The 26,950-nt window shown below is 42.9% G+C and overlaps 2 protein-coding genes across 2 annotated transcripts; one reads left to right on the forward strand and one right to left on the reverse strand.

Annotated features, from left to right (window-relative positions):
- Positions 1 to 540: 540 nt before the first annotated feature.
- LOC309531658 (lymphotactin-like) lies at positions 541 to 4,170 on the reverse strand. The gene is made up of 3 exons (XM_082221277.1): positions 3,975 to 4,170; positions 2,959 to 3,076; positions 541 to 1,933 (listed from the first exon to the last, which is right to left on the reverse strand). Exons 1-3 carry the CDS (start codon positions 4,042 to 4,044, stop codon positions 1,801 to 1,803), a joined length of 321 nt encoding a protein of 106 aa, XP_082077403.1. The 5' UTR covers positions 4,045 to 4,170; the 3' UTR covers positions 541 to 1,800.
- A 3,966-nt stretch (positions 4,171 to 8,136) lies between these two features.
- Positions 8,137 to 12,353, forward strand: LOC309531487 (uncharacterized protein). The gene is made up of 3 exons (XM_082221052.1): positions 8,137 to 8,351; positions 9,470 to 9,590; positions 10,963 to 12,353. Exons 1-3 carry the CDS (start codon positions 8,156 to 8,158, stop codon positions 11,069 to 11,071), a joined length of 426 nt encoding a protein of 141 aa, XP_082077178.1. The 5' UTR covers positions 8,137 to 8,155; the 3' UTR covers positions 11,072 to 12,353.
- The last annotated feature ends 14,597 nt before the right edge of the window (positions 12,354 to 26,950 follow it).

A 26,950-nucleotide genomic window follows, 5' to 3' on the forward strand; every position in this document is an offset into this window, starting at 1 on the left:
TATTTTCACAGTCAGAGATTCCAAGGCAGAAAAAGACTGATAACTATCCAGTCAGAGTCACTGAGCACAGTAAAAGCTGTTGAATGCCCAACTCTTTGTGAATGTTTGAAATAATTAAACTCTCAGACCTCAGCAGAGTGGATAAAGGCTGTTTTAAATCTTCTCATTTGGTTGCCATGCCTTACCTGTTTGAACTGGTAAAAAACTAGGAATAGGATGGAACTTGCTATCTATCTATCATCTCTCTCCCTCCCTCCCTCCCTCCCTCCCTCTCTATATATATGTCATCTATCTATCTATCTATCTATCACCTATCTATCCACACACACACACACACACACACACACACACACACACACACACGAGTACCAAACATTTCATCAGATTTTTCTTGTGTTCTGTTATACCATGTTGTAACTGAAAAAAACCCGAGCAAGTAGTAAAGAGATGAAATGTTCTTGTTAAGATTTCAATGGGATTTGTACAAAAGCACTTCCTGGTAGATTCTACTTACTGTTAATAACCAAAGGATATAAAATATCATTCAAAGGACTGATTTATTAAGTGCATAGTAAAAGCATGGTAAAAGTAATTTGATCCCAAGTGTTGTAAAACCAACAACTGAATGAACAACTAAGTTCACATGAATGTCTTTGAATTAATATAAGTATATCTCTTCATTCAGCTAAGACATTTAAGATGCTCTTCAAAAGATTGCGTGGCATTATTCTTTTTGTACTCTTGACCAAAAACAATAATAGCTATCTTTTTCAAATATTCTCACTGTCACCTGTATTCTGTTGCTGTAACGTCTAGTTTGATCAGCAAATGGATCCAATGACAGGAAGTTAGTTGATTAATTTTTAAAAGTTCTTCAAAACAGATGACAGTCCCCTCAAAAAATCAAGGAAACGAAAAGGTATACAATTTTGAAGAATGGCAGCAAGAGGCAGTATTATACATTCCACGAAAGTTTCCAGTGATCATGTACTAAACATGAAGCAGATGAAGAAAGCAGAAATTTAAATTACAGGCAGCTCGTTCTATTTATTCCAATACATAAGTCCACATCCGTTTTAATAAACAGGCCTGTCCTTGATTTCTTTCTTGATACTGCTTTCCTTCTATTAGCTATTTCCTCATATATTTGCACAATGGGAACAACCTCCTTACAGCCATATGTATCTTAGTGACCTAGCTAGGGCCAAAACTCTTTTGCTAACTGGCACTGTGGAAGAGTGATGAGCTTTACCTAGAAATCTGGCTATTCACATGAAGTTTCATGAGATAAAAGGACATTCTGAATATCCATGGGGGCCTCATCATTTTGTAAGTGCCAGATTGGTTTCTAGGGCTCCTCTCCCCGCAACCCCCAGCATCCCCTGAGGTTTATGTTTGTATAATCAGTGATATCTTAAGCACAGGAAGCCCTCAGCCATCCTAAGAGGGGAACAATAAGTTGTATGCAATCATAGAACACTCTAGATTAATATTGTCTTCGAAGGACACTATAAACCAGAGAAACAATATGATGAAAAGGGAAACTCTGAATAAGTACTCCCCAAACACTGAAAACAGCTACAATTGAAAATATTGAAAGAGCTGCCTTCTTCCAATAAATAAAAAAGGTTATCCTAAAATAATTAAGACTAAAGGCAGCATTAAAATGCTGTGATTGCATCAGCATTGCTTTGATGGATGAATAGATTCCAGTGAAACTACATCAGTTCAGTAACTTTATTTCCAGTCAGGAATTAGCCAAAGTTATGAGCAGCTATTGATGATTTGATGTGCTGCAGCTTAGCTGGCCATATTCCTAGATGTTGTTCTTCTTTGTTGTATTGCCTTTTTTTGGTCCAAGTAGTTCATGGTTTTTGTCACCCATGGAAGATCATGTGGCACACAGACCTTGACACCTCTTCTGGTGATTAAGCTGCAAGAGAATAGAAAGCAAATCACTAAGTTTAATTTTGTTGAAGAATTATTGTGGATTGTATTTCTATGTGAAATATAAAACACAGTGCTTTGGGCAGCTGTTCTGCGTCCACTTCCTAGTGGAAGTGGAATCCAGCACAATGGGACTCAATGAGACTTATTTCTGAGTAGACTTGCAAAGGATTGCAGCTAAAATTTTATTGGCTTCCGGTTGGATTGGTGTCAATAATAGGTTGGAAGTTTGAATGATGAATGCTGGACACTATTAGATGCCTCCACCTAAAACAAGAACACAAGAAGAGCATGCTGGATCAGGCCAATGGCCCATCTAATAATAATAATAATAATAATAATAATAATAATAATAATAATTTATTATTTGCACCCCGCCCATCTGGCTGGGTTTCCCCAGCCACTCTGGGCGGCTTTCACAGAGACCAAAAATACACTAAAATGTCACACATTAAAAACTTCCCTGAACAGGGCTGCCTTAAGATGTCTTCTGAATGTCAGGTAGTTGTTTATAGCTTTGACATCTGATGGGAGGGCGTTATTTTAAATTAGTATTTTAAATTAGTTTTTTTCCCCTATTGTGTTTTTATTGTAATTTTACTGGTGTTAGCTACCCTGAGCCCGGCTCTGGCCGGGGAGGGTGGGGTATAAATAAAATTTATTATTATTATTATTATTATTATTATTATTATTAGTCCAGCATCCCGTTCTCGCAGTGGCCAAGCAGATGCCATGGGAAGCATGCAATTGGGACCCGAGGGCAAGAGCGTGCTGCCTCTGATAGGGAGGCAGAGCGTAGCCATGATGCAATAGTCTCCTATATTAATCACATATTTGGTCACCCACCCAGACAGTTAGCAGATAGAACATGGAATGAACATTGCCTAGTATACACTGGTAATACTACTACTTCTAACTGGAATCTGTGTTTCTTTGGAAAGTCACGCAAGCATGTCTCTTTCTTCAGACTTGTAGGCTACTTTACAGTTGAAGATTAGGCAAGATACTTACATCACAGCTTTTACTGGTCTGGTTTGGGTTGTATAACTAGCAAATCTTCGGATGTTCATTTCATTTGTCTCCAAGGTTATACAGGAGTCGAGTGCCATAGTCTGAGATCCAAGCGTTCCTTAAAAAGAGATAAAATATAAGTTAAACTGGCATCAAATAATCAGGAACATTATTATTATTATTATTATTAGAATTAGAATTAGAATTAGAACTTATTTCTTTCCCCTCACCCTAATGTCTCAGGGCAGGTACAACAATTTAAAAAACCTCCGTTAATATAAAAACACGCTATTTAAAAGTGTAAAATAACTTTAAAATACAAAAAATAAAGGGGTTCCTTTATAGGGCTTTTGTTCTTGCATGTCTGCAAGTGATTCTGATTCCTGTTGGTCTTCTAGCTATTGGATTTACCGGTACAATACAATAAGGCACAACTGTTACTCATTTAGGGTGGTGATTGAAATTTCTCTCTCCCCCACCCTGAAAACTGCACTTCTACTGCAATTTCTCGGCTTTTATCAATCCAGGTAGGAACATAGGTACACAGAAAAAGATTTCAGCATCCATATGGAAATTATCATTAGGAGTCCCCTATTTGGCCACCTCATGAGAAGAGAAGACTCCCTGGAAAAGACCCTGACGTTGGGAAAGATGGAGGGCACAAGGAGAAGGGGACGACAGAGGACAAGATGGTTGGACAGTGTTCTCGAGGCTACCAGCATGAGTTTGACCAAAATGCGGGAGGCAGTGGAAGATAGGAGTGCCTGGCGTGCTCTGGTCCATGGGGTCACGAAGAGTCGGACACGACTAAATGACTAAACAACAACAACGTTTATCCTCTGACAACTACAGTTCTCAGAATTCTCAGTGTGGAGATGGATTGCTAAACTGCTCTGCGAATTTTAGCTCAGGGAGGGAAATAAGGGTATTCAAACAATTCTTGGCACCCTTAACAAACTACGCTTCCCAGGATATGAAAAAAACATACACTACTATTAATAATATTTTAAACATACCTGTAATAATATATACACTGAAGAGCTCGAAAAAAGCGATGGTCAGAATGGCTGCTGTGTAGAGTTTCATGGTTGATCCTTTCCTGAGGTGATGGGACTACAAGTAACTAAGGGTTCCCCTCAGCAGATTTTTATAGCTCGCTGGACCCTTCCTGGACCCTTCCTGAGCAAGAGGCGTAATGGGAGGATGAGAGGCGGAAAATCTGAGAACACACTTCAGGTTTGGTTTTTTTCTAGTCAGGTGAAGGGGGGGAAAAACCTTCATCTCTGCTAGCCCCTCATCGACAGCTTTTTCCTGCCACAATGTGGTTACAGCTTTAGCACTTCAAAAGTCAGTTTTATTTTAGGAACAAAAGAAAGTTCTTTCTCTGCAGTGGAAACCAGTAATGTGTCTATGGTTTCATCTTGATGCTGTTCAGAAGAGGCACAATGCGCCACACAAATCTCAGGGAGCTCAGAGAAGAGGCTCATGTGTACCAATGGAGAACCATCACACGACTTCAAAGATAATCGCTCGCTCCATTTCTAATGATCGGGTGTGAGTACTGTTGGCCGTGGGACCAAACCAGCACCACTGTCTCACGCACAAGGAAAGTATTGGCAGGACTGTGGAAACCAAAAGCAGGCCAATGTGGACTGAGTGTGCTCAGTAGCCAGGGAAGGCCAACTGACTGGGATGGGGAGGAGAAAACCAGGTTGGAGAGGGAATGACATATCCTGGGGGAGGGCAATTGGTATTCCAAAGCATGACTGCACTGGTGTGTTTTCACTGTGCCAACCTTACTCAACCCTGCCGGCACCAGCAATGTCAGTAGTGGGAGGTCATGTAAGTGCCAGGACCTTACCCTGCTGACAGTGCTAGCTGCAACCCAACATGGAAACCCTATGCATAATCCTACTAAATCTAGTTGGTTTAATAACAGTATTAGGCTAGCAAGATCTTGTGAGATCTTCCTGAAATCTCACAAGATCTCATGAGCTCTGTAAGATCTTGCAAGAGCTCAGTGAGATCTCACAAGATCTCACCAGAATCCGCCATTGTTGCTGCAAGGCACTGCTGCAATTCTCAGCATGTTGTACGGTGAAAGAAAATTATATGAAAATGATGTACCTGTGGTATTTGACTCCTAGTAAGCTTGCAAAAATGTATAAGACAAGTGCAAATATCTGCTGGAAATGTAAGCAAAAGGAAGGCACCTTCTATCATATGTGGTGGAACTATAAGGTTCTAAAAGCATTCTAGGAAAGCATGAACCACAAAAATCATACATCCACTGTTTCGTTCAGAATATATTTTTTATTGTTTTCCTCTTCTAAAAACTAGGTGCGTCTTATGGAGCAAAAAATACGGTGATTATGTTCAAGTACCTTAACATCGGTTCAGTCATCACCCACACTGAATTTGTTTTGTAGGTCAGGCTGAAAGAAAGAGGTAAAGCAGTGTGAAATATATGCAGAAATTAATGGCTTTTGGAAAATGTTTCCATGGGCAGCTGTGCATATTAAAGGGGCTAAACTTTCGAATAAGAAAGATATCCCTACTTGGGATGCAAACGCTAAAATCTCTAGAGCACAGTACTTATTGGATGCTTTTGGAAGAAAATACCACTGATGCAAACAAGGGCCTAGATTAGGAGTGGTCAACTTGCATCCCCCTCCAGATGTTGTTGAACTCTCCATCAGCCCTACCAACATAGCCAATGGCCAAAGATTATAGGAGTGTAGTCCAACATGTGGAAGGTCACAGGTTCTCCATCCATGAGATGAATGAAAGGTGAAGATATTGTCAGGGGCTGGGCAGAGGAGGAGGAGTGGTGGAGTCCGCCTCCCCATCCTGATGCTTCCAGGGCGGAGGAAGAGGAAGATAGTACAGATTTACAACAGTGGTTTGTGGGAGTTCATAGCTCAGAGGCAGATAAGGGGGAAAGTGGGGAGAGGAGAGGAGCAGCAGGCAAAGCTGGAGCAGCAGCTGGCTGACACATTGTCACTAGAAAGCTTTCCAGACCCACCATCTCCCAGAACCCGGCAAGCCTTAAAAATAGGAGAGTAAAGAGATCGAAGACAGAGGGCACTTAGTGGCACCCGTAGAGGAGATGATGATGACGATGAATGAGGAAGTGGGAGAGAAGGGGGTTGGAGATTCACTCGGGACAATGCCATTATCCCAGAGGCTGGGTTCTATAGACTGTCTCTGTAAAGTTTGAAATAAAAAAAGGACTGTAAGAGCCTTTTCCTTGTCTTTATATTTTCCTGGGCAACTAGCTGGGAGCCGCTGACAGCACCCTGACAGATATGTACACCAACATACCTTATGTGCTGTGAGTGACAGGAGTTAAAAAAAGTGAAAGATGAGCTTTGATATTAAAAAATGTACATTTAATTTCAAATACTCTTATTAGATCTCTTAAAAAATAAATATAATTAAAAAGAACCCTTAATATTACAATTTTTCTGATTTATAATTATAAGATGAAACATCCACATACCCTGTTCTTGGTATCGCTGGTGCCTGTTTTCATCAGGCTAATCTACAATATCTATAAACATTTGTTGGGGCAATTTCCAGAAGTAGTTTTATATTTACAATATGAGCAAATTCCAGCAATTCATGGACACTTTGTTGGCATCTTGCTTTTCCACCTGATGACATGAAGCAAGTGTAATTTTGCATCTTGTCTGTGTAGCTCTAGAGTCTGCCATGAAATTACAAGGAGATGCATTCCCTTAGAGTGCTGAATAGGGGAGCAGGTGGCGCTGTGGTCTAAACCACTGAGCCTCTTGGGCTTGCTGACTGGAAGGTCAACAGTTTGAATCTGCACAACCGGGTGAGCTTCTGTTGCTCGGTCCCAGCTCCTGCCAACTTAGCAGTTTGAAAGCATACCAGTGCAAGTAGATAAATAGGTACCACTGCGGTGGGAAGATAAAAACCGTTTCCGTATGCTCTGGTTTCTGTCACTGGGTTCCGCTGCGCCAGAAGCGGTTTAGTCATGCTGGCCACATGACCCAGAAAGCTGTCTGTGAACAAACACTGGTTCCCTTGGCCTGAAAGCGAGATGAGCGCTGCACCCTATAGTCGCCTTTGACTGGACTTAACTGTGTGTGTGTGTGTGTGTGTGTGTGTGTGTGTGTGTGTGTGTGATTGTGATTATTATATTATCATGGGATTGGGAGTTAACCTGGTTGTCATCTTCGGTGTCCCCTCCAATCCTGTTGTTTTACACCTGTAGGATGAGATTCTGTAGAAAATGAGACTGCTAAAATGATCAAAACAAACCTCTTTGTTAAGTTAATGGCTTTCAAAAAGTCCGTTGTATCTTTTGGATTATAGGTGACTGGCTGCCACAGAAACTAGTCGCTGGAGATGCTTCCAAAAGATGAGCTTTTACCTGACTGGAATGTGTCCTTGAACTCTGATCATGCCTCACGCTTGCCTGGATGGAGGACACGTGTGCATTTTTATGTGCATGTATAAACTAGCCTACTATAGAAACATACAATTTAAATTCATTTCTCCACCCAGAAGGGAATGCAGCCCTTGAGCTGATATAGGTTCCTTACTGCTGTGTAGGAGAACAATAGACCTGGGACCAATCTCAACTTGCAGCTGAACCTGGGAACATACAGATGCCCAATTCTGTTCTGTGATAATCCAGTGGCATTGGGTAACCACCTAGATATCTAATGGGAGAACAAACTCTGTTGAAGTGTTAATGCTGCACATCCTTCCATCTTACACACAGTCTGTTTAAAGGTGTGAATAAAACCATATTTCATGAAGACACCACTGTTTCCTGTGACTTTCATTCTATCATTATCAGATTATCAAGGACGTGGTCCAGCCATCCAAAAGCACCCAAAGGAAGCAGAGCAGGGCAGGTAAGGGGTGTGACCTTAGGGACTATCCTGAGAGTCTTGGTGGGATGCATTTATCTTTCAGGTCTGGGGTTTCCTAGTCCCACCATAGGTCATCTGTTTATATGAGCTGGCTTTCTGAGCTGAGTTTTCGCTCTGGTTTATGTGGCTTCACATACAGCTTAGTGATGTCACTAGGTTGGTTTCCACCACACTTTTTTTCTGTGCCTGAAATAATACTAACCAGTGAAATGTTAGAAAGTGACCATATCGTAACAGGAAAAAGGCTTCCGGTGAGTGACAGCACAGAAAAGTTTTGTTGGGCAAAAATGATCATCTGCTTCACATCCTCCCCATTACGCCACTTGCACAGGAAATGTCCAGTGACCTATAAAGGTCTGGTGAAGGGAGTCTTGAGATACTTGCACTCTCATCACCTGAGGAAAGGTCCAACCATGAAATTCTATATGGCAGCCATTCTTGCCATTGCTTTCCTTGAGCTCTTCAGTGTATGCATTATAAGAGGTATGTGTGTGATTTTATTCTGCTATTCAGCAGTAGCATCCAAATTGCTTTTTGGGATAAAATCCTTATATTGCTTTAGATACTGGCAAAACAGCTTTCAGTGCAGCCAGAACCCCAATCCATTTTATTGTGTATCCAGTTCCCGAAACAGATACAAGGTCTTGTTTTATGGATGATGATAAAGTATGATATATGTGTGTGCAGGTGGAGATGGAGAGAAGTTAGATTTGCTTCAAATTTAAAGGAGAGCCTCCCTAATTTGCACATTCCAATTCAATAGGTCAAGTGAAACAGACACCCTTTGAAATACTCTGAATTTTGCAATGCAGTTTCCCCGATGCAGTGCAAAAATGCACATGCTGGGATAAAGTGTGCATAAAATGCATATATTAGCAAAAACAACATACAAAAATATGTTTTGTTGGGGAAAATAGGTTTGCAAGATGTGTATATTAGGCAAAACCACATAATAAATGTGCATAATATGAGAAATTATCCTTAAAGTGATGGCGAATTTTCATGAGGACTTAAAAAAAAAAAAGCAAACTGCTATAGAAATGTAGAAGACTGAACTTAAGGCTGGAAAAATTAGAAACTTAGCAAAACCAAAATTGACACATTTGTTGATTCCAGGTGTGGCAACTGTCTACTGATTGTGTTGCATCCCTGAAGCATTTCCATCTTTGTGGAAGATATAATCACGTTCTGTTGTTCTTATTATCCACATTTTTGTTGTGATCATAGAATCATAGAATTGTAGAGTTGGCAGGGATCTCAACTCTACAATTCCTCGTACGGCTTGGTTTCCAGACCCTTGACTATGACAACCTGTTTGACCCTTTAAAAGTGTGCCAGGTGCTTTCTGTTCTTTCAGCTGGGTCCAGAGCTCCCTTATATTCAACAAAAAGGGTTCTGGGCATAGCTGATACTGAGCAACATACTCTGATGAGAACATGAACCACCTCTCTGCTTCTTGATGCAATTTCAAACTTCCTCTTCCAGACTGGTAATCTGCAATGGATTGCACATCACATGGTGGGATTATACTTTAAGGAAAACAAAAAATAAAATAAAAGTGAAAGCTTCATTTCCCCCCTCCTATTTTATATCTTTTTAAGGAAGCCTTGGGTCTCAGACCAGGCCACGAAGTGTCTGTAAGGGGTATCATGAAAAACCAATCAAGAAGCAAAGAGTTGTTGATTACGAGAAGCTGGAACATGGACTAGCGAAAGACGCGATGTAAGTATCTGTTTGCTATTATTTTGGCATATTCTTGTGGCCTTATAATGATTTAGGTCATATACAGCCAGAGGAATTCTTATGAACATCAAAAGGGGGACAGCTGAGTGGCTAATGGCAGACTCTCATGCCATCCTAGAATACACTTAAAGGATAGGCAAGCATTCAACACCAGTGACCCAACCATGGGACCTTACTCGGGGCTTACCTCTATAAATCAAATAGTCCCTTCCTCCAAAATGTTTACCAGGCATGTGACATTTCACTAATTCCTACTAAATAAGTGCTGACTATACAGATTCTTAAAGGGACGTGGGTGGTGCTGTGGGTTAAACCACAGAGCCTAGGACTTGCCGATCAGAAGGATGGCAGTTTGAAACCCCGCAACGAGGTGAGCTCCCATTGCTTGGTCCCTGCTCCTGCCAACCTAGCAGTTCGAAAGCACGTCAAAGTGCAAGTAGATAAATAGGTACCGCTCTGGCGGGAAGGTAAATGGTGTTTTCATGCGCTGCTCTGGTTCGCCAGAAGCGGCTTAGTCATGCTGGCCACATGACCCGGAAGCTGTACGCCGGCTCCCTTGGCCAATAAAGCGAGATGAGCACCACAACCCCAGAGTTGGTCATGACTGGACCTAATGGTCAGGGGTCCCTTTACCTTTATACAGATTCTTATTAACTCTTACAAGTATAGTTATAAATCAATCTTATATTATAAAGATCAGGTCCAGGCCTTGTTAGCACTTATCCTAGCGCACTTAAGCAGCGATTGCTAACATCAGCTTATCTCATCACGATCACAGCTCTCTTCTGCAATGTAACGCTAGGGTATATTGTCTAGTCTTCAACTGTAAAGTAGCAAGTAAGCTGGGGAGGGGATTCATTCCATGAGGAAAAACAAAGGGTTAATAATAGGCAATATTAGAGCAGTGTATATATGTGTGATAGAGAAGACTCAGGAGGGTGATTACCTCATAACGCAAGCATTGGTTCCACCTTTGCATGTGCCATGTATCTGCGGTGGCTAGGCATCATGGGAGTTGTAGTTCCCATAACGTTCAAGCATCTTGAATGGCCGCCATATATGCATGGAAATGTTCAAGGTCTCAGAGAAAGAACATAAGAAAAACTAAAACTAGACCTTGCTGAGCCGGACTAAAGTTCATTTAGACCAGCATTATATTTTAAAGACCACTTTCCCCTTGCAAGAACATCCCCACACAAAGCTGCTTTCCCCCATAATGTGACAAACATGCATTCAAGCTACAGGTAGAACAGCCTTCCCTCACCTAGTGCCCTCCAGATGTTTTGGACTATAAACAAGAATATAAGCCACATAACTTATTTGCATTGGCTTGCCTTTTGTTGTCTTGCAGATTAACATTAAGAGATGGTTCCAGGGTCTGTGTGAAACTTGAATGTCCCTGGGTGAAGAACATCATTCACTACATGGACAGAAAAACAAAGTCCACAGAACCACAATGAGCATATCTAGTCCTCAGCTCATGGCCAGCTAGACTTCAGCATGCCAGAAAGAAAATGAATTGATATTGATTTATATATATCTCAGTAACTTTGCATTAATGTACCATTTTTATATGTTACTGTGTATTTTTGCAATATTTTATTTAACTTGTCTGTTATTGCTTCTGTTTTCTGTGCACCGCTTAGAGATATCTTTAATAAACTATGCGGTATAGAAATTAAATAATCAATAATCAAACAATGTCGAACCACCAGCTCACTATTATTACTACCTATGGACTGGGAAATATAGTTTCTGAAACAACATAGTTTGGAATGCCTCCCTCCAGTCAAGCAAAGCCGAGTGAACACAGGCCTTGGACTGCTGCCTTTCGTCTTAATTGCTTTCGTATTCTTTATTTATAATTATTATAAGATGTCAGCTCATTCAATAATTTCAATTTTAGCTAGCTGTGGGTTAAACCACAGAGCCTAGGGCTTGCCAATCAGAAGGTTGGCAGTTCGAATCCCCGCGACGAGGTGAGCTCCCGTTGCTTTGTCCCTGCTCCTGCCAACCTAGCAGTTCAAAAGCACGTCAAAGTGCAAGTAGATAAATAGGTACCACTCCAGCGGGAAGGTAAACGGCGTTTCCATGTGCTGCTCTGGTTCGCCAGAAGAGGCTTAGTCATGCTGGCCACACGACCCGGAAGCTGTACATTGGCTCCCTCGGCCAGTAAAGCGAGATGAGCACCGCAACCCCAGAGTTGGCCACGACTGGAACTAATGGTCAGGGGTCCCTTTACCTTTACCTTTTACAGGGCACACCAAAGGGAATGATGATAGCTCAGTTGTAGAGCATACGTCTTGGAAGCAGAAGGTCCCAGGTTCAATTTCTGGCACTTCCTGAAACCATGGAGAGTTTCTGCCAGTCTGTGTAGACAATGCTTAGCTAGACAGACCAATATATGATCATTTTCTATGCTCTTATCCCTCCCAGATCTAATCCCTGATCATTTCCATATTTTATATGATCTGTCGTATTGTTGCACCCTGATTATGGCACTCCTTTCCTAGAGAAGCCTGCCTAGCACTTTCTTTGTCATCCTCGAGACACCACACAGATATTTTTCATTCTACCAGGCCTTTTGGATTTTTGGTTCACATACTGCTGTTTTAACAATGTTGCAATTTTACTGTTGTTTTTATTGTATTTTTATTGTATTTTATTGTAGACTGACCTGGGATCATTTTTGTTGATGCAAAGTGTATAAGTGTATATAATACCCACATGAATGAATAAATACAGTGGTGCCTCGCAAGACGAAATTAATTCGTTCCGCAAGTCTCTTCGTCTTGCAGTTTTTTCGTCTTGCGATGCACGGTTTCCCATAGGAATGCATTGAAAATCAATTAATGCGTTCCTAGGGAAACCGCCTTCAGACCAGGTCCGGGGACAGTCTGTCCCCGGACCTCTTCTGAAGGCTGGGGGGGGGGGGACAAGGGCTTTTCTTCCCACCCCCAGCATTTTAAAAAACCCTGGGACAGCGGAGGACTTCTCCGCTGTCCGGGGCGATCTTAAAATGCTGGCAGGCGGCATTTTAAAATCGCCCCGGACAGCGGAGGACTTCTCCGCTGTCCGGGGCGATTTAAAAGCCCCTGGGAAGGCAGGCAGGGGGGACAAAGACTTTCGCCCCCTGCCCGCCTTCAGAAGGTGTCCCCGCCCCCCCTCCTCGCTTCGGAACAGCGTTCCGAAGTGGGGCGGCTGGGGCAGGTGTCCCCGCCCCCCCTCCCCACTTCGGAACAGCGTTCCGAAGTGGGGCGGCTGGGGCAGGTGTCCCCGCCCCCCTCCTCGCTTCGGAACAGCGTTCCAAAGTGGGGGGCTGGGGCAGGTGTCCCCGCCCCCTCCTCGCTTCGGAACAGCGTTCCGAAGTGGGGCGGCTGGGGCAGGTGTCCCCGCCCCCCTCCCCACTTCGGAACAGCGTTTTAAAATCTCCCCGTGTCCCGGGGAAGTCTTAAAATGCTGGGGGTCAGGAGCGAAGCGCTGCCGACCCCCAGCATTTTAAAATCTCCCCGTGTCCCGGGGAGGTCTTAAAATGCTGGGAGTCGGGAGCGAAGCGCTGCCGACCCCCAGCATTTTAAAATCTCCCCGTGTCCCTTTCGTCTTGCGGGTTTTCCGTCTTACGAGGCATTCGTCTTGCGGGGTACCACTGTAAATAAATATGGGGTCCCCCCACAGTTCCAGGATTATTTTCTATGGTTCTTTCTATTCCATCACACTATATATATATATATATATATATATATATATATATATATATATATATGCAGGTTTTGGTGTCTTCGGGTGTCTTCCCGTGTAAGAGTCGGGGTGTCTGGGCGACGTTTCGACGAGGTCTCACTCGTCATCTTCAGGCTGGTGCTTTCGGCTTCTTGTTACTTCTTGTTATATTCAGGTCTAGTAATTTAGGATTCATTCAGAGGGAGGTCTCTTGCAAAGGTCTGATATATTCTAGAGACATAGTCAGCAAGCAGCCAAAAGGAATATGACACATCTCCTAGCTATAATGTGCCACTTTTGTCACTGTGATCCATGGCAAACTGAACAAGGTTGGAAAAATAAACAGAAATTGATCCTTCTATTCCTAACATACACATTTTCCCATTTTGCTTTGTGATGCTGTTGAATATATCATTTTTCCAAACTTGTTCAGTTCGCCACATTTCTCCAGAAATTTGCATTTTTTTCTTAAGAAAACCTTAGCAATTCAGCAGCCTTTTAGTGTGAATTTATCCTAACAGACACATTTTTATATAATTTTGTCTAATGTATACATGTTTGCAAGCAGTTTTCCCTAACATGAATGCATTTTTGTCTGTTATTTTTACAAATGCATCCATTTTGGCTGCACATTTCCTCCTAATAGATGCATTTTGTAAACATTGTTTGGAGAGCTGCATTGTGAAATCTGAATAAGTGCAAATTCTGAAGGATAGCTGTGTTTTAGTTCATCCTTCCCCCCAGCGAAAGTGTGGATTTAACAGAGTTGCCTGCAAAACCAATCTGAAGCAAATGTCTCCTCCATATCCAATATATCTCCCCCGCACCCAGAATTCTTACTTTTAGAAATACCACTGTCTGTGAACAATGAATGCATAGCCAGCTAACACAAAGTTAAGTAGCAAGAAATTTCTCTAGATTTTTTTCTAGTAGTGATGTATGGTGACTTGCAAGGGGGTGGTGAGGAGATGGTAGGCAGGAATTAGAATGCTGCATTGCCTAGGAATATATTGCCCCCTTCATAATTGTCATAAAGTCCCTAGTAAAAAATGATTAAGGAGAGAGCAGGTGTTAGTGTCAGTTCCCGTCTCACACAGAGAAGTCCTGGGCGGGCGGTGAGGGGAGAGTTAAAAACATAAGGATGCTGTAGAGACAGGCAATTAATTAAAGCATTTCTGAAGCTTGTCATGTTTTGATTCCATACTGTGAGCAGCAAAATTGGGAACGCATGAACCAGCATGCATCTAAAAGGGACACACACAAGTTCAATAACAAATATGTGTAACAGTGTCATGAGCAGTGGCCAGAGGAGGGTCTAAGGATGCTGAGGAGTAGGGAGAACTTAGAACTGGAGCAAACTCCAGAAGACAGTGCTCTGACAGGGACCTCCAGGTGAGGTGAATCCCAGGAGCTGCCATCTATACATCCTCTGGAGGCTGTTCTGTCCTCTTCCAAGGTTGCCATTTTTGAAATGCTGGCAGAGCCAAAGTCTCCTCAGCTATTGCCTGAGGAATCTATCATGGTGCTTTAAGCAGCAATGGCCGCCTAGGTGGCGGTGGTCCAGTAGATTTGATCCTTCTGCTATACATTTAAATCTTCAGATGGGCCCAGACCATTGCTGGAGTAACACCACGGTCTGCTGCTTTGGGATGCCCATATCCACCTCACCTGAATTCCTCCCAGCTCCATGTGGAGCTGTCCATGGTTCTGCTTCCCTGCCCAAACTCTTGGCTTTCCCAGCCCACCTTGCAGATTTCACTAGGGACAGAATATACTGCCATTTCCATACAGTTTAATACAGTAAGTGCCAACATCAGCAATAAAATAAAATCAGCCACACTGAGGTTACAAATTTAAGTTCCACATATTAAATAGAACATCTACTACAACTTCTTCCACTAGGCTCAAATAATTATAAAATCCCTAATGCAAGCACATAAATAGGTCTAGCTCTGGCTTTCTGGAGGCCCTGTAGAGACTCTTCTTCTATCTTGGTGGTCTCTAGCATCAATGAGCAGCAACAGCAGTGCTTGGAATCAGCATTGTATGCAGGCTGAACCATTTCAGTTTCCCTCAATGCACCCAATGTAGTGTTGCTTCAGGGTATTATGGGGAATTAGAATGGCACTTCCAACAGCAGGCATCTTTTATGTTAACCTTTGAACATTTCCTGAGAACCTTTCTATGCTGCCAGGCTCATGTAGACAACGGATAAAAAAGATTTCTGTAATAGTTGGCTGGTGATTTGTAATTTTAATGTGTATATATAATTTTTTGTAAACTGCTATGATATTTTTTGCAATGGTATTGTACATACAAGTATTTTTTGTAAATAAATAATATCATACTACATGTCATCATAGTTAGAGTTTTGTCTTTTTAAAAATTACTTTAAGCAGAAGCAGATGATTTTTTTAAAAGAATGCTTTCTTTACTTAAGTGCAATTCTGTTGAATGGTTTCTTTAAATGTAAAGGTTCATCATTGTTCCACCCGATGTGTATGTCTTTAAGGGGCCAGAGCAAGGGCCAGAGCAAAATAACGAGACCCAGCTTTACAGCTGCGAAACATAGCAGGTGCTGCTGAGTTGTACTGATTAAGCTGTGTGAGCAATTAGGTGTAGTATATAAGGAGCAGCACCTAGCTCTCCCATTACCCTGGGGGATGGGTTGGTGGTTGGGGCATGTTTGTTTGTTGATGTATTTAGTGTAAATGGAGTTTTTGTTTTTGTTATTAAAACCTTGTTTAAGTTACTTTTTGAGTCCCTTTTTAATGCATGGTCTCCCCAGCAAGCTCTGCAGCGCTACCATACTGCAAAAAGCCAACAAATTCTACTAATAAAAAATGGTAAATTATGAGTGAGCAAATGATACCATTAGTCTGATTTCAAGGAGGAAATGAATAAAATACCTTCTCGGTAGTGGCGCCTGCCCTGTGGAACGTCCTCCCATCAAAAGTCAAAGAGATAAACAACTACCTGAAGTTTAGAAGACATCTGAAGGCAGCCCTGTTTAGGGAAGTTTTTAATGTCTGACATTTTAATGTATTTTTAATCTTTCATTGGAAGCCGCCCAGAGTGTCTGGGGAAACACAGCCAGATGGGTGGGGTACAAGTAATAAATTCTTATTCTTATACAGTGGTACCTCGGGTTAAGTACTTAATTCGTTCCGGAGGTCCGTTCTTAACCTGAAACTGTTCTTAACCTGAAGCACAACTTTAGCTAATGGGGCCTCTTGCTGCTGTCGCGCCACTGGAGAACAATTTCTGTTCTCATCCTGAGGCAAAGTTCTTAACCCGAGGTAATATTTCTGGGTTAGTGGAGTCTGTAACCTGAAGCATATGTAACCTGAAGTGTATGTAACCCGAGGTACCACTGTAATAATCAAGGGGATCTACAGCTGCCAGAGGGACGCAGGTGGCGCTGTGGGTAAATCCTCAGCGCCTAGGACTTGCCGATCGCATGGTCGGTGGTTCGAATCCCCGCGGCGGGGTGCGCTCCCGTCGTTCGGTCCCAGCGCCTGCCAACCTAGCAGTTCAAAAGCACCCCCGGGTGCAAGTAGATAAATAGGGGACCGCTTATCAGCGGGAAGGTAAACGGCGTTTCGTGTGCTGCGCTGGCTCGCCAGATGCAGCTTGTCATGCTGGCCACGTGACCCGGAAGTGTCTGCGGACAGCGCTGGCTCCCGGCCTATAGAGTGAGATGAGCGCACAACCCTAGAGTCTGGCAAGACTGGCCCATACGGGCAGGGGTACCTTTACCTTTTACCTTTACCTTACAGCTGCCAGAGAACAGGAAATCATTAATTTAGAAAGCTGATTTCTAATAGTTTATTTAGAATTAGATAGGACTTCTGCATGCTTAGACTCTTGCCTATAGGAATGAACATTGTGGGTGGGCTTTTTAAGAATGGAGAATACTATATCAAGTGCTATTTGGAACCACTGTTTTAATTCCACTTTGAGCTGGATGCAAAAGAGTAAAGTCTAAGCTGTTCTAGGAGCCCTGGAGTGGAAAGAAATTCAGCACATTTTGAATTCAAAATGGAGGTGGGATTACAGTAGTGATATGGCAGTGGAGGATGAAAGGAATACAACAGCAAGGAAGGCCCCTCGGCTTTCCAAATTTCCTTAGCAAGATCTGAATTGACCCAATTCGGGATCATTCAGTCTTTTCCAAAAACTTATTTCTGCAGCCCTACTTAGCAATCTATGGAAGGGATGACACAACCCTTTCATCTGTCTCAGTGAAATTAATGCAGAATGAGAAGATGGTAATTTGGGGGAAGTACTGTAATCCCCTATCACAGAAACCATGGCATCAGTGATGTGCAATTTAAAGAGCTATAGAAGGAAATGTGAAGAGTGGCAAAGGAGGGCAGTGCTCCTGTACTAAAAGAGGGAATTTTGCACGTTGTCATGTAGAAATAAGGAAATTCACATGTGCTGAAGCTCCCTAGTCTACATATTTACGAAATGTACTGGAGCCCTGTTCTCCCAAGGCATATTGGCCATCTTTCCAGAAAACGGCATGGTGGGTTCTCCACAGTTACTATTATTATTCTGACACATGGACACACCACCTTTCCTTCAGGGAGCTCACCCTTCCAGGAAATTACCAATACTGAACACATTTTCTGAACTCCCCTGAGCATCAAAAAGCGCAGGAATATGAACTAAAAGTCTTGTGGCACCTCAAAGACCAACAGATTTCACAAGGTATAAGCTTTTGGCTTTCACAAGGCCCAAGCCTACTTTGTTAGATGCAGAAAAATAAGAGGAGCCTTGTTGAATCAGAACAAAGGACCATTTTGGCTTCCCCTTTCTATACCTTTCCAGCTCTGTGATATCCTTTCTAAGGGCCAAACTAGATATAAATTGTGTACTCTGTAAAAGAGGGCACGTGTTGCAGTGAGACCTGGAGACTGACTTCCTTGTTGTGGGTGGGTCTACTGGATAGCCACAACACCCATTTGGTAGGTCCCTCATTGCTGGGTTTAATCTGGCCAATGAGGTGCAGCCTAAACGGATCGAGGGACCTATATAAACCCATGCACGTGTCCCAGAGCTTCCTCTTTCGGCTCGTGCATTGGAACACCTGCCCACCTCTCCCTAATTTTAGGGCATTTTGCGATTGACTTTGCTATGCCGTCGTGTGTCATCTGTCGTTGGGACAGGGGCACAACAGGAATTTCCCCCACTTGGCTGATTGGCTGTAGCCATTTGGGTTTCGCCTGCCACATAGCAATTCGTCACAACTTGTAAGGTTGCGGATAGGCACTGGTTCAGGTGATAGGGATGGGAGAACGGTCTCGCCATCCCTATGTGAAGGGTATTCTGTTAAAGGAATCCAGGGACTCAACTTGCTTTGATCAACCTCTGAAAGGGGGTTGTGCCCATGCCTGAGTCCAGGGGAGCATCTGGGGAGTGAACAGAGTCTGTTCCCAGGCTTTTCACCTGCCTCAGGTGTTCACCCTTGGCTGACCTATGATAGAGCTCTGGGTCAGGGCTGCTGCAAGGGTGCAGGGAGCTAGTCGAACCAGAGCGTATGCAACCACTCACTTTTCTGTAATCAATAAAGTTGTGGCCTAAATTCTGCCAAAAACCAAAACTAAAATTTGAGTCAAATGTGTCTTTATTTAGGGAGGAGGTCTCTGGGTCTGAACACGCAAAAGGGCAACAGCCAAATTGTATGTTGCATAGAGATTTCCCTTCATGCTACTAAACCCCCTTTCATGTCCCCAACCCTATTTTTGAAGCCACTTCGGTTCTGCAGTCCCACTTTGCAACCATTTTCCTCTTCCCCCCATGTCCATGCCTCCCCTCCTCCTCCTTTTGTGCAGCCTCCTCTTGCACCCCCCCCCCCGGGTGAGCTTCTGTATATTCCTCCTCCCACACCTTGCAACTACTGAGCACCCTTTTCACCCTCCGCCCAAGTATGAAGCCACCATCCCCTCCTATTCTGCAGCCTTTTCTTTCAACTTTCCTTTGTACAGATGCCACCCCCATCATGTTTCCTCCTCTTTCCTGCAGCACCCTTTGCACACTCACCCTGTGCTGATATATGTCACTGTATCTTTCAGATGCAGGAACTCTTAAGAGCAAGGATGTCAGTTGGCTTGTTCACTTAGAGAAAGTTCAGTTCAGTGGATGGATGTTGTTCACAGTGCTGGGGTTTTTGGGGGTTTTTAATGAGGTGCTGATGCTCATATATTGACAACAGTGTCATGGGTGCTAGAACAAAATGGCTGCCATGCACAGGGGAAAAAGGAAAGGGAAAAAAGAACTTCCAGAATCTGGGAACTTCATCCTGAAGGCAACACATGGAACCAGGCGTGAAATACATTGCATGATATTACAATGGAATATTTGAGAGTTCTGCATCCTTTAGCGTTCTCGTATAAGGCAGCTGATGAATTGCAGGAGAAGTCTGAGTATAGTGTGAGGGGGAGGACAGAGACATATTCCTCATTTCTCTCAGTACCCTCTCTTTCTCCTCCACAGTATTGCAAATGCCCACCTTAACCACAACTATTTCCATCTGCCCCCCTAACTCCTCTCACCTCCAGTTTTCTTCTCCACTGAGCTGATTTTTTTGTATCACACACCACCTTTCACCCTACTTCCCATATTCCTCCAAGTGCCACCTTTACCCCCACCCAATTCCACCTGCTCCTTCCTCGGTTCCTCCTTTCTCTATCCTATCACCAGAAGATTAAAGCTGTCACTCATAGAAAGAACCTTCTTTCCCCACCAAGGCCTTCCCTTAACACTTGCCCAAGTCATTGACTACAGATACGAGCAGCCTCCTTTTTCTTCCTTCCCCCTTCCTCCTCCTCCACCCCTTTAGAATCTTGGGAAACAGCCAATGAAAATAACGTGATGACTGATTTCTTTTTTTCAACTTAAATTTTTATTAGTTTTCATCAAACATACATTCCAATGCATTCATTGTATTAATACATCTCATACATAACATTAGCTCTGTTGAGCTTTGGACTTCCTTCCTCCCCTTCGGTAAGTATCATATATTATCATATAACGTGATGACTGATTAGTGCAAATATAATATAGGGAGATAAGTTAGCTTAACATCTATATACTAACATGAAGTTTATATTATATTAGTGTAATTGCCTTCTGGAAATTGTTATTTATTGATGGTATGCATTTTAAAAATTCAAAATTAATACTAGGCCCATTATTACAAATGAGGAGTGGAACTTATAAATAAATAGTGGATTCAGGTATGAACGTGGATGTAAAAGATTGTACTGTATATTTGTGTGGGCATAATATTTCCTGCCCTACCCCCCAGATTATTTCCTTTGTTACTTTCTATTTCCTTTGTTACTTGTATTTTCCAGGTTGAGTGTTTTACCTTTGAAACAGCTCGGTAATTTTTCAATCATATTTGGGATTCATTCCTTTTTCTGGCCACAGTTCAGCCGTGTGGCTCTCTTTGTTTCACCTGGCAAAGGCCCACGGGCCCTTTCCTCTCTCTGGTGCCTCCATTGTCCTTTGTATTCCCCAAATCTACGTGTTTCTTTCATGCCCAGGTGCATTTGAAAAGGTGGAATACAGGTTTTCACATTTGCCAGTACGGAGAGGAATGTAAGGTCAAGCACATACCTCTCAAGGGCAGGAAAACATTTGCCCGAGGCCATCGCAATCCTTGACGGAGCAGGTTAGTGTTGCTAACCAGCCAAATGCTTTACAAGTTCATCTGAGCTTTGCAGCCTACTCGCTCCCCCCCCCCCCGGCAGTGTTTTACAACTGAGCTGCTGCACATTCTAACCACACCACTGATGATGTAGCCTGCCTGTCCCTCGACTTGGTACTACGCACTGGGCATTGATAACCCACATCCTGCCTGTCCAATTACATATGTGTTAAGTCAAAACCAAGTCACTCTTTCTCACTTGGGTGTAACCAAACTGGTGTCAAGACGGAGTAATGCAGAGAGAGGAGGAGGAGGGGGAAATGCTTTCCTTTTGGTGGGCTTTTTGTTCCTGTTCCTGAGACACTTACCCTGCAAAAGTTCACCAAGTGGGAGAAGTCTCCACATCAAGGAAACATGATGTTAGTTGCACAGAGAGCAGCGCCCCCACTGTGGTTAGCACACACCTACTGTCCCCGTATGTTCCACCCTCTTGGCTTTCCAGGGTACATTTCTGAGTCGTATCTTCAAGCTGGCTTTCCACACATTACTAGCGAAGCAGTGCATGGTGGGGGAAACCACACACTGGACTTTCCTTCTAGAACTGTATTATTACAACAGAACTGGAGGGAGGGTTAAATAATTGGAAATGTTCCACCCTCAGTACAAAAGAGAGAGAGAGAGAGAGAGAGAGAGAGAGAGAGAGAATCATTTGTAGAAAGGTAATCTGTCAGGGAAAAGGGCTTTATCCAAGCCTTCTCCATTGTATATTAGGCTGCGTACATGCTAGCCTATGTGTAAAGCAAAAGTGGAGTTTTTCCTCAATCCAGAATCATTTGTGCTTGTACTCAACATGCCAATTTCAGCCTAGATTGATTCTAGATTAGGGGTAGACAACCTAAGGCCCATTGGCCAGATGTGGCCCAATTGGCTTCTTAATCCGGCCCACAGACGGTCCAGGAATCAGCGTGTTTTTACATGAGTAGAATGTGCCCTTTTATTTAAAATGCATCTCTGGGTTATTTGTGGGGCCTGCTTGGTGTTTTTGCATGATTAATGTGTGCTTTTATTTAAAATGCATCTCTGGGTTATTTGTGGGGCATAGGAATTCGTTCATTTTTTTTCTTCAAAATATAGTCCGACCCACCACATGGTCTGAGGAACGGTGGACCGGCCCACGGCTGAAAAAGGTTGCCAATCCCTGTTCTAGATCCTATCATCCAGAAGGATTAGGGTGGTTATTTGATACATGTCTGAAAAGCCTCCCCTTGATTTGATTATCCACACCTTTTTCCCCCTGCACAGGCCCCAGATGAATGAAGGAGGACGTGGGAATTACAATCTTGATATATGCACACTCACAGTGTCATTGGGCAGGTGTGGATTCATGCGCACACTGCATTGCTGGGACCACATACATTTGTTTTCATCTGTTTTCAAATGGACACATTGAAGGCTAGTGCAGAACGAATCTGCAATGAACTTTTATATTTGGAATGAAACCAGTTTCTCAAGAAGTGCTTTTCTGGGCAAAAAATATGCAAAGGATCTAGATTGTGTGTGGACTACATGGAAAAAACAAATGTAAATTCATTTATTCTGGAATAAAATATCCTGTGTGCATCGCCTCCATTTTCTATGTCACCTCACGCCTTGCAGATCCAGGCCTACACTGCCAATGGGCCCTGTGTCCCTCAGCAATGTCCAAAGGCCCTGATCCACTAAGCACTGGGGTGGACCTTGCAGAGTCAGGCCCAGGCTGCCAACGGGTTCATTACCAGAAATGGGATTTCAGCTAAACACTAGGAAAAAAACCTGACTGCTTGATTGTAAAAGGTGGAACGATGGGCTCTAGTCTTCTCTTATTTTTTTTTCAAGTCTACAAACTAGCAGTGGATGACACAGCAGAGAGTAGGTGCTCACCTGACCTCCTAGCAGATGGGCTGCAGTTGCTTACTGGGATGCATTAGGCAGCAGCATGGTTAGCACAGTGCAAGCACACCAGCAGAGCTAGTCTGGCACTCCTACAGCATTTGCACCGCACCACCCTCTCTGCTTCTTCAACTCTCTGTCCTGGTAAGCAGCAGCAACTTACCTGCTGGGAGGTCAGGTAAGCATCTCCACCCCACCCCACCACCTACTGCTCCCACAAGCAAGACCTGAGTGTAACAGCACTCTCCTGCTTTTTGATTCCCAGCAACTGGGAATTCCCAGCGCAAATAATAAGCTAGGAAGTCAAGCAACAAGAGATGCAATGCAAATTCAATTAAACCTCTGCTGCAGCAGTTGGGAGACCACTTTTTCATGTGGTTGTGGTATCTTCTCTGGAAGATGGTATGAGCAAGACAGTCAACAGCATTCCCATAGATAAGCAGTTGAAGTTGCCTCATTAACAAAGCATGTCTAGAAAGAAACCATCTGGAGCTGGCTGGAAAAACAATTGGAGCTGGCAAGCTTTTCTTCCCCTCACAGTTCTGGGTACATGTAGACCTCCCCCCCCCCTTTTCATATTTCCGTTCACAAAGAAACGAGGAACAATTGGGCAATGATCAATCCAGTTTAGTCCATCTGTGCCACTCAGTGGATGTGCTGTGGCAGAAAGCCAACCGGTTAAACTGGTTAATTTGGATTTTCTCTATAGCTAGGCTATTGTTTCCAAATTCATGCTCTGGCACTATTACAGTTTTAATGAATGTCTGTGACACATTAATCCACCCTCTTCTTTGTGAGGGGCTGGAATGCACTGCATCCTCCTTTGCAGAATATTTTGTGCACATGGTGAGAACCCTCTTCTCCTCGGCCAGAATCTCAAGAACAATGGACCAATTTTGTGAACTCAAGGGGGCTCCAAATTCACACACACACACACACACACACACACGAAACTGTTGTGGCATGGAGGGGGCAGGATTAAGCTGTCCAGTGGGGGAGTCCAAGTGTATTTCCATGGAAGTTATTGGGTGCACCTAAGGAGCTCTTTGGAGCCTAGTCACCTTGGATGACCCCTTTTGATTGGGTAAACACACACAACTGGTGAAATATTTAAAAGGTGAAGTCTCTGGGTTGAAGTAAAGTTTAAGAGATAAGTAAAATTCTGGTGTGAATACAGTCGCTTCCAGACAACCTGCTTATTGAGCATTCATCCTGATTTGTTTACAGAGCGGTTAAATGATGTTGCGCCAAGCAAGTATTACTCCACACATTCCAGGGCATTTTCCTATCACTTTCCTTATTGCAAACAACCTGATGTTTTAAAAAAAGAGGGGTTTTGTACAGGAGGTCCAAATTAGCTTTGATTGGGCAACCTTGATTTGCTAGTATGTGGTATGTCTTCCCTTTAGTCTTCCCACACTTTTCAGTGCGTTTCCCCTTCACTTTCCTAACCACAAAAAGTCCAGTCATCTTTTTTTTTTTAAGTGGGTTGTGCAAGGGTGACACCGTGCTTTAATCCACTTTAATTGCACAAACTGAAATCCCCGGTGTGCATTTAAATCCCTCCCACAAAATAGTGGCAGTCTGGAGGTACCATATGTCCCAGATGGGATTGGCTTTGTTTCTGTTGTTTTTGCTCCTAGGCTGTGCTCTTCCTTTGAAACACTAGCAGGTGATCATGCTGATCTTGAATTGTCTTAAATTAGTAGTGTATTTGTAAATTATTCCCATAGATAGTAGCTATGGATTGGGCTAGGCCTAAAGAAAACAAAATTCACGAGATACATAGAAATCTTCACCTAGTCTTCCTTTCATGTATCAAATCACCCTGGCAACCTCATTTCATGATGACTGCACCTCTAGCGTGCGTGTGTGTGTGTGTTTTAAATGTCATGTCACGTTTTCTTATCTGATTTTCCCTGTAACATAAACCTCTAGTGTGGTTTCTGTTTTCCAAGAGCAGACTTAGAAAGCTGCTCTGGTGCTGACTGTGTGCTGCTTACCTGACTACTCCACTTGTCAGTAACAATATAACAATACAATCCCCAACAATCCCCAGTTCATCTGGTTCTTGGTGATCAGATGGTTCCATGTGTCTTTACAAGGCTAAGCCAGAAAAGAGACAACAACCCTTGGAGACACGCCCTGCCCAATTAAATGTCCCACGGCCTAAATAATTTGAAACAAGCCCTGTAGACTATGCAGTAAACAATTAAACACACTTAAGTTCCAGCTTCAGCTTCATGTGCTCAGAACAGCAATGCTTCCAGACTGCATCCTAAGGTCTATAACAAACTTAACTTGAACTTTATTCATGTAATTTGCAGCAATTTATGCTAGCTGAAAGGAGACACAAATGCTTTTGCTTACGATGAATAGGTTGTCTTCATGGATTTGTGCTTTCTCTGTTTCTATATCACAGGATCACTGAAAGCAGAAAATGGTAAACTATGTAATGATGATGCAGATTTCAGTTAAATAGGGTCTGCCATTTTACTTGAACACTGCATATAAATCAGGGAGCCCAGCATCCAAGAACTGGTTTGGAAAAAAATCCAGGGTTTTCTTTTTCAATGTTAGGATAGTCCAATTCAGCGGTAATCAAAACATTTTTAATGGGAGCTCTAAATAAGTTATCCATCTAGACTTTCTGTTTCATAGTCAACATGAAAAAGCCCAGTGATTCTTAGAAACCTCTGTTGAATAATTCTATTAAGCACAAGGCAGCTGTTTACTTTTGGTCTTCTTAAGAACACTAGCACTAGAAAACCTCAAAAGTGTCCACTTCATACACACACCCCACAAAATAAAATATTGCTTTTTCTAATTCGTTGAATTTTCCAAAGAAAATTTGGACTACAATACTAATCCCACATATCTGGAAGTAAGACACACTGAGTTCAGCAGGGATCACTTCTGTGAATACATATTTAGGGTTGCAGATTAGAAGCCACATTTCCTGTTACAAGAATGAGCTTGCTACAAGTTTTGGGGTCAAGTACTTCCCTCCCTTTTCATCTTCTTTTCTGCCTGCAATCAGATCAGAAGCTTCTGATTTTAACCTAACCATAGTTTCATGCGATGTGTGAACTTTGGAGACCATAGCCTGTTTAAACTAGAATTACTGAGAACAAGACAGGATCAAATTTTCAGTTCAGTTTCTGTTTTGTTCTCAAAGTATATTTGAAACTGAAATATACTCAGAGTCGCAAAGTGATTTCATGCTCTTTATTCAGCTCATAGTGGTGAGGAGGAATGAATGAAAGTCCCCTCAAAGTATCTGCTTTATATACATTATTTACACAATGGGCTGCACATGATTGGTTAATTCTGGAATTCTACTGTAAGCCAATCAGGTTGTGGATTCACTTATATCTGGAGCATGATTGGGTGGTTCCTGCCAACCAATCATACTGCTGCATTGTTCTTGGACCAATCAGACTGCTGCATTCTGAATCCTATTGTTCTAGGACCAATCAGACTGCTGCAATTTGGATCCTATTGTTCTAGGACCAATCAGACTGCTGCAGTTTGGATCCTATTCAACTCAGTACATAACAGAAACAAACCCCTAATTCCTCAAATTTGGGCATAAGAAAGTACTGTTTGAATGTTTCTCTTTCTCATTCATGCAAAATACAGGGAACAGCTTACCGAGTCTTGTTCTCTTGGGAGGAGAACCATGGTTTTCTGTTTACCAGGTCAGCGCACCAAAGGACATGAGTAACTAAGGTGTACTCCCTCCGATAAGCAGGCCTAGAGCTGCACCCTTCTTAAATTCGTTCACCGGTTTCCACCATCTCCCTTTCTGCACCCATGCTCCCAAGGCTGGAGGCATGTAAGGGCTGTGAAGGGTAGTGAGGTACTATTAGCAAGCCCTGCTGATGTTGCTGAAGGCACAGAAGCACTGTCAGGAAAGGAAGTTAGCAAGGCTAGCTTGGACAGGGGGGGGAATAGTTCCAGATTTCCCAGATGGAGCCATCTCTATCTCAGCTCTACACTTCCATTCTTGACAGAAGTGCCTGTGCTTTAA

The sequence above is a fragment of the Podarcis vaucheri genome, assembly GCF_965113315.1.
Source record: "Podarcis vaucheri genome assembly, chromosome: 4".
Classification (NCBI taxonomy): Eukaryota; Metazoa; Chordata; class Lepidosauria; order Squamata; family Lacertidae; genus Podarcis; species Podarcis vaucheri.